Below are 11,498 nucleotides of genomic sequence, written 5' to 3' on the forward strand. Positions count from 1 at the left end.
GCATTGGGGCCTTCCTTTTCCTCAGCCATTGCTGAACGTGGCACCATCTAAACAAATCAAACTAATCTCAAATGGGTAAAACCTCCCCAAAAACTTCTAAAAAATGGGGTGATCTGCAATTCAGAGGTCGGGTTCTGGGCCTGGCAGCAGTGCTCTCGTGAGGAGAACAGCATGAGGGAGTTCCTCACCTCGGGCATTTGTGTTTCCTCAGCTGCTGCTGAACGTGGTGCCATCCAAACTAATGAAACAAATCTGAAATGAGTAAACCTCCCCAAAATAACCCCCAAAAATGGGGTGATTTGCAAAGCAGATGTTGGGTTCTGGGGCTGGCAGCATCTCTTTCATGAGGAGAGTGGCACCAGGGAGTTCCTCACCTCAGGCATTCACATTTCCTCAGCCACTACTGCACGTGGGACAATCCAAATAAATCAAACAAATCTCAAATGGGTAAAACCCCCCCAAAACACCAAGAAATGGTGATCTGCAACCCAGGGATCAGGTTCTGGGCCTGGCAGCAGTGCTCTCGTGAGGAGAGCGGCACCAGGGAGCTCCTCACCTCAGGCATTTGTGTTTCCTCAGCTGCTGCTGAACGTGGGACAATCCAAACAAATCAAACAAATCTGAAATGAGTAAACCCCCACAAAAAAACAAAAAAAAAAAAAAGGGTGATTTGCAACCCAGGGGTTGGATTCTGGGTCTGGCAGTATCCCTCTCATGAGGAGAGTGGCACCAGGGAGTTCCTCACCTCAGGTGTTTGCATTTCCTCAGCCTCTGCTGAACATGGGACAATCCAAACAAATCAAACAAATATGAAATGGGTAAAACCCCCCCAAAACACCAAAAAATGGTGATCTGCAACCCAGAGGTTGAGTTCTGAGCCTGGCAGCACCACTCTCCTGAGGAGAGTGGCACCGGGGAGTTCCTCCCCTCAGGCATTCGCGTTTCCTCAGCTGCTGCTGAACATGGGACAATCCAAACAAATCAAACGAAATGCCACCATCCTGGGTAAAACCCTCCAAAAAATGGGGTGATCTGCAAMCCAGGGRTYGRGTTCTGGGCCTGGCAGCATCTCTTTCATGAGGAGAGTGGTACCGGGGAGTTCCTCCCCTCAGGCACTCGTGTTTCCTCAGACATTACTGCACGTGATGTGATCCAAACAAATCAAACAAATCCTAAATGGGTAAAACGCTACCAAAAACCTCTCAAAATGGGGTGATCTGTAACCTGTGTCTGGTATAGGCCATGTGAGATTGTTCAGGTGGATATCGAGGAAAAGGAAGAGCAGATCTCCAGGTCRTTTCTGGCCTGCCTCTCATCCTTGCTTGTGCAGTGTTATACCATAAAAAAACTCTCCAGGGTAAGTCCATATTTGCCTGAAGGGACAGGTAACTATTCCAAAAAGGTGTATCCTTCATACTGAAGTTATTTGTCCTGAAAGCCATCACCCAATGGTGCTGCATGGAGGAATTTCCCTCAATTTAGGGAGATTTAGGCAAGAAAGGGAGGCAGGTGTCAAGCTTTCCATCAGYGTAACCAGCAGGGGAATCTCTCTCACTCCTCACAGAACAATCACAAATTATTAGGGTTGGAAATAACCTTTAAGGTGATCAAGTCCAGCTATCCACCAGACCACCATGGTCACTCCCAGTAATGCCCCAAGGTGCCACATCTGCACATTTTGGGACTCTTCCAGGGATGGAGACTCCACTACTCTTCCTTTCCAGGAAGGAATTATTACAATTATCAAATCCAAACCTCCTCTGCTACCACTCGAGGCTGTTTTCTCCTATCCTGCCCCTTGACTGATCCCCACCTCGCTCCATTTTTTTTTTTTTCCAGAAAATTGTGGAGAGCAGATCACAGGACAAAAGAACTGGAGCTGATTAAAAAAAAATTGTGGAAGGCAAAGCCATTTAGGGAAAGGAAGGATTTGTGTCTGGAAGCAAATGAAACACCAGGCTCAAATGTGAAATGACATTTGGGGTCACCACACAAAATGGGAACAGGCTGTGAAATCCTCCCTGGTTATCCCARGAGGGTTTTTTAGGCACAGGTATTGGTGTGTCAGTCAGGGGAATAAGAAACTGGGGAAAGAGCTAAAGGGAAATTTGGGGATGAAGAGGGGAGTCTGCTTTTGCCCTTCAGAAATATTTGGCTCTAAACAGGTGATCCGACTACAGAGGAGGACCACAAGAAATGACAATTTTACRTCTTTAAGCTCTTTCTGTTCCAAATGTGTGGCAGAATCTTCAAATGGACAGAATGGAGTTTTAAGCCATTTAGTGGATAGCATAAAGCATAATTGTGTTTGTTGAAATTCAGTCCCTGTGCACACAGTGCTCGGTGGAGATGGGGATGGTGACCCCTGGAAAGGCTGTGTGAGTATTTCTTTTCACTGGAAACACAAAAAAAAAAGCAGATTTGGAGAAAGAAATGAAGGCAAAATGATAATGAGCTGCAGAGCCACTGTGTGCTTTTCCCTTACTCACAGCTGCAGGTGGGAATGGGAATACTCACACAGACCTTGCCCTCAAAACCAAAGCCTCTTCATTACACAGACTGCCTCTAAATCAATAAAATAAATAATTTAATAATAAAATAACAATAAAATATAATCAATAATAATAAAAAATGGTCAGATGTTAACCAACAGCGAAAAAAACCCACTGGAGACCCAAAACCCAAAGCATTTTTGGGCACTGGCGGTGTGGGCTTTGCGATGGACAGAGCAGGGTGATRTCCACTGAGTGTCCCCAGCTGCCCTGGAGTGACCACTCCGGCCAGTCCCTCCAGGCTGGTGTGCTCCAGAGGGAGCCACATCTGTCCTTGCTCCCCGCAGTGGAGGTCATCAGCCTCCCAGGCTTTCCAGGAAAGAGGGAGTGGCCGGAGAGGCTTGAGTTACAGAGCGGGGACCACCTGGGCGAGAGCGAGCAGCCAGCACTTGTCCCACCTCTAGGCACTCCCCAGGAAGGATGAAGGGATGCTGAATTGGCTCTGAGCTCCCTCCCAAGCTGGTTTTGGAGAAATGGAAGGGCAGGCAAGTAACGTGCATGTTCTGATATGGAATAAAGGGGCAGTGGCATTTCTGAATTTCTGTCTGCAGCTGATGTTGGTGCAGGTTTCAATATTTAGATGGTGAAGGATCTCAGTGTTTGTGTCTGTTTGGGGGTAGGGGACTGCTTTCAAAGTTCACACCTTGACCCAGGTTTTGACTGACTATAAATTTTAAGCATTTCTGGCTCTGACAGAGAAAAAAAAATATATAAGGGGGGGGATGGGAGAAAAATTTCTCCCTGCATTTGAGAAGAAGCATATTAATAATGCCATCACTATTCAGTGATGGGGAGGAAAAAATCCTGCTCTCTCAGAAGGCAAAGTTGGGAATTAGCTGCTTTTTATTTCAAGGAATCAGATTCRTGAAAACTATAGCTGTAAAACACAACAGCAGCCGGAACCCTCCACATAAAACCTCTTGTATTTTATGCCTCCTTTTCTATTTCAGGTCCTCATTTGCCTAATTACTTCTCAGAGGCTGGCAGAGATTTTCCCTGCAGCGCTGAGCTCTGCTGACTGCAGAGACCCTACCTGGCACACTCAGTCAGTGCATCAGCATTCTAGGTAGAAGTGAATGAAAAATCAATCAGGGCAACTGCAGTGGTAGCACATTCAACTCTAACCTACTTTGTGCGTGGTTTCAAATATTTCACTGTGTGTTTAGGYACCTTTTAAGATGGTAAGTGGATCTGAAGTAAAATTGATCTTCCTAGCCAGCCTAGTAAATGTTTTGTCATTTTTGCTGCTTAGCTCTCCAGCAAATTTGCCACCCTGACTGCTGAGTTAAACTGCAGGCTTGGTTGAAATGCCAAAACCTACCAGAAGATTGTTTTAATCTTGAAAACTTATCACCAGCAGATTGCATCATGCAGTGGATATAGRTACAGTGATAGAGCTCTGATTGCTTTAATTGTGTTTGCAGACCAGATCTGGAAAATTCAAACACTAGAATCTCTTTAGAAACACAGGTACTGCTTACATGTGGTCTTGCAAGGAGTTTGGCTTGGGAATATTTGTCTGTGCACTTTTTTTTATTTTTTTCTTGTTGCATCTCTGCACAGGCAGAGTTAAATATGGATTGCAAGTTTCATTTAGTTAAAGTCCACAATAAAATGCTCCCATACTCATGCCTAAAAAATTAGCAGCTGTTGTGACTTTCTTTCAGCTGAGTGGGTTCAATGCATTTAAAAAAACCCTCATCAGATCACTGCTCTAACAAGTTGTGCAGTGCCACACTGTAAAGGCTTCCAAAAATTCACAATCCTCTTCGTGTGTGCTGCCCTTACAGTGAAGAAGATTCTTTTGGCTGTAAAGATGAAGAGTCTACTTTTTCTGGTGCTGATCTCTGTCTGCTGGGCTCAACCTCACCCTGGCAACTCAAGCCTGGAGCATGAAAGGATTGTTCACATTCAAGGTAAGGAAATAAGTGAGAAAATACCCGTATTTTCATGCTGCTGAGGGAAACAGGACAATGTGTTTAATGAGCCTTAATTTTGGTGGTTTTTTTTGGTTTTCTTTTTATAGGCTGTCACTCTGTTTTTAAAGTACTTGTATCACTGGTGACCAAACATTTTCTTTTCTGGTTCTGTTGTGTTATTATTTCTCCTAAGGAGAGTTAAAAAAGATGAAAGTTGTACTGTTTGATGGCACTTAGTCACAACCTTGCAAAGGTTTGTGAGTAAAGTAGAGCATGATTTAAGACAAAGGGAAAAAAGCATGCATCCTAAAGAAATAAACAACTGCAGTRGGTTGAAATACCTCAGTTTATTGTGGAATGGATTTGATTTTAAGAGCTCTGCCATGCATAGTTCTCCACAGCACAGAAATTTATTGTTATGCATTATTTTTAAAAGGTTCAGCACATTAGAGATAGTAATTGGGCAATTTAAATCAGAAAAAAAAATAAAAAAAAAAAAGGAAAAAAGTTACTTACCCCAAAAGAAATGTGCCTTTCCTCACACCTTTAATTCACACTAAAAATATTATCCTGGCCTTCTGCATAATCCTGTTTGGCTGGTGTTTGGGTCCCAGAGATTCTGGCTGTGGCAGGGTTGGAGTCTGCAGYACAATGCAGCTGTTTTTTCAGTCCCAGCTTCAGTTGTCGAGGGTTATCCTGCACAAGAGAAATCAGGGGGTTTATGCAGTGAGGACAGGCAGAACGAGCAGGGATTTTCCTGCTTTCACTCCTGCCTTCCTTGAGCCTGGCTGAAATCGATTCTGAAAAATTAAGAAATGCAGAATTTCTGTGTCCCCTTCTCTCTCTATCACTCTCTCTGTTTAAAGTTTGATTTCTTTCTCTCAACAGCCGGCAAATTGAGCTATTTGAGTGTTTGTGTAAATATGAATTACCAGGCTAGAGCAGGTTTCCAGGGAAGGCTGAACGTTTGGGAGTTCACAGGAAAGTCACAGGAGTTAAAGGCATCCTGCACCTATTAAAACATGGAATTTCAAGGTCAGACAAGGAGTAAGAGGAGCTGCTCTCCCTCTGAGGARACTCGCAGGATGAAGGTCAGATGAAAGTGTTTTATCAAAATGAAGAGCTATCACTGCTCTGAGGTGATGAACATGTGTTCCCCAGGGCAAATTTCAAATCAGACATCTATGTCCAATAAACAAATATTTTGCCTTTCCTTYTATAATGCAGCTCTTTTTATCTCTAAGTTTCACCTTTTTTTTGAAAATTAAATCAGTGGAATAGCCAGCATTTCAGTGTAATTCACAAGTCATACACACCAYTTATTATTAACCCAATTAATAGTTAGGGTTAATAACCAGTTCAAAGCTGACAGGAATTTCAAGGTGAACCATTCTCCCTCCCCATGAAAATCCACTTGTACCTCCAGAGTTTATTCCTTCAAGGAAACCTGGGTAAAGGTTTAAATTTGGTCCAGGCTCTGAAATGCACAGGCAGACCACAAATCAAGGAGATTCCAACTACTTGGGGCTCGGCATTTTTGCTTCTGGTTTTTGCCATTCCTATCTGCACTGTGGAATATCATCAGTGCTGGTATCCCTTTCTTGCTGATGCTATAAACACACAGAAATCTCCACACCTGAAAAGGGGATGGAGATCAGGGAAAAGCTTCATACAAAGGGTGTTTTTTTTTGGGTTTTTTTTTACCACACCAACAAACCCAGCATCCCTYTCCACAGCTGGAATCCAGGAGATGTGCAGCTAAACTCATCCYGGGTCACATGCCTGGGAATGCCCTGGAATTAAAAAAGATGTGTGAGTGTTTTGTGTTTAAGTCTTTGCACAGAGGTGGAAGGGGTTTCCTGGGGCAGTGGAGGGAGCTCCGTTATATTCCCCCATTCCTTATATTCTGTAATCTCCTGTAGGCTGGGTTTAATTTCTTTAAAAGCAGATCTCCTGACTGCTGAAGGGTTCTGCACCCTCTTTTTCTGACATGGAAAACACCACTTTAATTCTCCATGTTTATTTTATGGCCTTATTCTTCTCCTGCTGTTGTTCTTTGGCTTCAAATAACGTTTTTTCTTCTTTGAGGTTCGCTTTAAAGCATTAATCAGATAACACCATATCCCCCCAGCTGTCATTTGAGTGTACTTTTTCAAATCCCTCTCTAMGTGTATAACCTCCTGATTACTGTACTAATTGGATATTGTAACCTGATCATGTCAGGAATTCATCTTTGCACTGGTTCTCATTCGGATTTTTACTCTTTCAGTGCACCCAGCCAGGACTTTATTCCAGATGAAATCCCCATTTGGCCTTTTAGTATTTCTGTTTCCCAGTGAACAATGCTTTGTTCTTCAGACCCTGGATAAAATTTTCTGTCCCCAGCTGTGCTGCAGTSCTGATCAATAGTCTGTGGTGACAGACAGTATTTAGCAGCCAATCTCCCTCACTGYCCCTTGAAATTAGAAAGTGAAAGGTTTATATCAATAACTCTCCCTACKAGACCTTAAAAAGCTGGGTGGTGCATTCAGTATTAAATGTTATCCTGCCTTTTCCAGACTTCTTTCTTCCGACATTCTAAAAATCCACTCTTCTCCCTTCAGTTTTGCTCAATCAAGCCACGCGAAAATTTTATTACTTCAAAAGTCACAGGTACTTTACAAGGTAAAATTAGTGGAAATAGAGAAATTATGCTGATGGTGGTACACTGGCATTTTTCATACACTTTTCCATATCACCCAATTCCCTAAGCTCCGAGCAAATGATACATCACTTTCCTCAACCTTATAATTTTTTTTTTTTTTTTAATTATACACCTGATTTCAGATTACTCTGACTTTCTTTGGTCAGTATCTACTTCATCTTATCCCTCTTTCCAGTCCTTAYTCTATTCCTGTTTTTCAACATTTTTGCTTCAGAATTTGTTCTAAAGTCCTGTTTGCTGCTGAGGTCAGATTAATTAGCTGATTGATGGTTTAATTACTGTCCTTACACTAATTTGTTATTTTGCTGCTGTCCAGGAACCCGTGGCACTGTCCTAAAGTGACCGGTGAGGTCACACCTCTGCCACCAGATTTGCCACACCCAGCACCCCTGGGTCTGGGTACCCCAATTTTCTGCCCTTCCATCGGTGTAAAATCTCCTGCCACCTCTCTCAAACCCAGTATTTGTCAACCAGGAGGAGCAATATTTCATAAATTTTATCATTCTACAGTTATAATTAGCTTTTATGGGCACTGGTTGTCAAATGTGCATTCTCTGGACAACAATTTTCTTTGTTTTTACCAAACACTTTGCCAGCCTCTAACACTCAATAGATATAGCTATGTTTTCTTTTAAATATTTCMATTTTTCCCAGATGTGCTGGTTTCACCAACAGCTCTGTTCCTGTTGACAGTGTCAGTTTATCTCCTGGTCCTCTCCTTGTTGGTTAACACAGTCAATTTTTAACTTGAGTACAATTTCTCATCTTCAACAACAGTTTTATCTCCCTATCTTTCACAGTATTTTCAAATTATTTCCTCTGGCCCAATTGCTTTCCTAATATATTTTTTCCCTCTTTGGTTTTATTCCATAATCAATGCCAAAAACTATAAAAAAATCAAGTTTTTTATCTCTTCTCTGACTTTATTTTCTTTGCTGAAGCCTGKGGTGGAWTTCATGGTTTTGGTCAGGCTCCTTTGTTATTCCAGGCTGTGTGACCCTACCCCCTTCTCCTCATGGTTTGTCTGCATACAGAACTCATTCCAGTTTCACTTTTGGGTACCAAAAAAAATAGAGAGAAAACTGTATTTTAACAAGATGTTATCCCCCACCCCAGAAAAACCCTATGTGCCCAAGGGGGTACCAGTTTCACTCTTCAGGAAAAGCCACAATCATAAATTAATTAACACATGTCTCCAGTTTGTTCAGTTTGTAGAAATACACAAAAAGRCAGCAATGAGARCAAAAAGTTTGGTTTGTGGAGGATMAAWTTTCACATTTTAGCTTTCCTCTGMATGTAAGAAATTTATATTGTGCAGCATTTCCTTGAGTTTGAGATGCAAGAATGTGCCCCCTTTGCCTGTCAAGATCTCTGCACAGATTTATTTATACACTTAATATACATAGAAATATTTCAAAGTGGAATGAACAGAAAAGTTTTTAACATTGCCCAATTCAAACAAACAAACAAAACAAAAAAAAACCCCTAAGCACACACAAATAAGTTAAATCATTTAATCAATAACAAAAGCAGAGGAAATCTTTGATCACCTCGTTTTCCAGTATAATGAGTTTTATTTAGAGTCCAGTTCTTTTCCTCCAAAACAAACCAGCACCAATAGTGAGCAAGAACCTGCACAGAGTTCCTGGAGCAGCCCAAAACATTATCAGAGATTGAATGTGCTGCTCATTTTCCCACTTACACTAATTTGTATCTTCTCAGGATAATTTTATCATGATTGTCTTCATGCTTTTCCACTTTAATTTTTACTTCTTTCCTTTTTCCCACCTTTCTGAATTTTTTCATTTTCCATCATGCTGCATGTTATTTCTTTCCAATTTTTTTGCCTTTGTGTTTTCTGCTTCACATTTGGGGTTTTATCCTTGTTTTGCCATTCAGGAAAATTTTGATGATGCCATGATACATTTGGCTGTTCCTTGTTGTAATTATGATGTTTCTTTGCTTTCCACACAACAAAGTTTCCTCTTTAGATCCGTGGGTTGTTGCAAGAGAGGGGACAGAAACGTCAGCAGGGAGTAGCATCCCCACTTCCTGACGGATGCTGCTTTCATTAAAGGCATCCTGGGCTAAATTTTCTGCAGCAGACATCAAGTGATAGGTGCCAGGATATTTGGGTTGCAAAAAAAAAAAAGAAAATTTTTCCAGTGGGCAGCACAAAGATTCCCATGAAACACAAATTTAAATCATTAATTTGCATTTGCTAGTTGCATCTGTCAAATTCAATATTTATATGTAGCATTTAGGAGTGATTAAGGGGACTGGAAGAGCTCCTTGCAGTTTCTGGGTAATATTTTGGTTCTGTCAGGCATTTCTGATGCCACCCATGGAGATTTAMTTCTGTGAGGAGGAAGTGCAGAGACATTGCAGTGATTTCTGCTCWGCTCTGTGATGCCTGATCTCCGTGAAATTTATCTGTACCCAAGCAAAACACACTTAAAAGTTATTTGAGGCAATAATTCAGAAGAGCTGAAGTTTGTTGTTTCCCTGATGGTTTTATGTGCTCTTAGAAACTTAAACCTGGGTTAAGATGGCCTTTTTAAAGATTCCCCTCAACATGTTATTCAAGTTGAGAAGATGGAATCAGCTGAAAAATGTTTTATCTCAGCCTTGTAATGWCTTTGTTACAAAGACAGATTTCTTCTCTGCCGTATATAAAACAGGTATTTTTAGCTGTGCTATTATTTGGAAACTGAAGCTTTTAGCCAAGATTTATCTAGCATTCCTCTTACCAATTGTACATCAAAACCTAAAAGGAATGTGTTGGGAGTGTTCCATCATGCCTGTTTAGAGGTGGGAACACGGGAGTTGGAGTCCTGCCTTTTTTTTCTCATGACACAGCAAAATTGCATTACTGCCTGAGCCAAAAAACAACATCCTTTATCAGTTTTACAGATGATATATGAAATATTTTAATTTTTTTTTTCCAGAAGCAGAAGTAGAAAGGTAGTTAGCTAAAAGACAGACAGAAAAAAAAAATTCAGGATGTGCAGAAAGAGTGTATAATTCTTCCTCATGTTTTACCCTCAGGATTTTTGATTAATACACACATATATTAGTACATCAATTATTCATTTCTCTACATATTACAGCAAATGTGACTTATTGCTGTCACAGAAATTATTTATTAATTTTAAGTAAATACTTTAGGGTAGCAAATAAAAAAATTAAGGATAACAGAACAGGGCACTGCCATGGGAAGAGTGAGAATATTTTAGCATGAGCTCAAGTCCCCGGCCACAGTGCAGGAAAGCAAGAAAAAAACTCTGTTTTTATTTAAAGCAAGATGGTACAGGGTATTATTCAACAATTAAGGGCTTGCTAACAGTGTGGAAAATTTACACAATTCATGAATTTATCTGAAAAAGAACTTCTGTGGTGCCATCCCTGGTTGATCTTTTTTTTTTTTTCCCTGCCTGTAAAAATGCACATCTTTTCCTTCATTGTCACTTTGCAAGGCAATCCATGAAAATGCTGGAATAATCAAGTTTTTTAGCCAGCTCAGCAAAAGATCGTGGGTACTGCTGGTGGATGGAGCAGATAAAACTGTTTGCCAAGGGTTGTGGTGTGACTCATCCCCTCTGCCCCACACTGTGMTCTTGGCCCTCCAAACCTGGCTTGCCATCATTCTGGAGTGCAGAAAACAGTTATAGGAAAAAAAAATTAAAAAAGGAAACCAGGAGAAAGTGCCAAAGGCAAAACAAAATAAAAAAAAAAATCCAAAACCAAACAATAAAAAAAAATCTGATCCATAACAGAAAAAAAATCAACTAAAAAGGCAAATAAAACATGTTCATCAGTGAGATTTGGAGCTAAACCAATAAAGCAGCAGGTGGGACTGAAGTGAGAGCTCCAACAGAGCAAGTCCACCTCACTGTCCTTGAAATGGGCATCACACTGAGGGACAGTGAGGCTAGAGATGGACAAAGCAGTGGTCAGCAGAGCAGGAGTGGTCACTATTCAGGCTGGGGAAGCAGAGAGACAAGGGACAGAGCAGGTCCCAGCCTGAGCCTTATTRTTAAAGACAACAAGGCATCCTTCCCTGCAGTTTGTACCAGATTTGGCACTGCTGAGATACAGCAAAGCCAGCCCAAAAWGCAAGTTTTTCAGTGAGTTTTTATTGTTGCCAGGCAGAATTTGCCCTGCAGCTCAGGAAAAGCGGCTCCCAGGGTCATGTGTGGTCCTGCACCCTGGATAAATTGTTTTCCAGCTGCTTTTGACACCTACCTAACTGCATCAAGAGGATCCACAGAAGGACACAATCTGTCAGAATCAACAGCAGGGAGGCAGGGGTGGAAAAAATAC

The 11,498-nt window shown here is 41.4% G+C and overlaps 1 protein-coding gene across 1 annotated transcript in view; it reads left to right on the plus strand.

Annotated features, from left to right (window-relative positions):
* The window catches only part of HAPLN1 (hyaluronan and proteoglycan link protein 1), a 64,140-nt gene that overhangs the window by 28,409 nt on the left and 24,233 nt on the right, over positions 1–11,498 (plus strand). Inside the window, exon 2 of the mRNA XM_057386877.1 lies at positions 4,343–4,468. Coding sequence (XP_057242860.1) covers positions 4,369–4,468 — 100 coding nt within the window. The 5' untranslated portion in view covers positions 4,343–4,368. The remainder of the gene's footprint in view (positions 1–4,342; positions 4,469–11,498) is intronic.

Source organism: Malurus melanocephalus, unplaced genomic scaffold (assembly GCF_030028575.1).
Source record: "Malurus melanocephalus ecotype Western Australia unplaced genomic scaffold, MMel_1.1 scaffold_1085, whole genome shotgun sequence".
NCBI lineage: Eukaryota > Metazoa > Chordata > Aves > Passeriformes > Maluridae > Malurus > Malurus melanocephalus.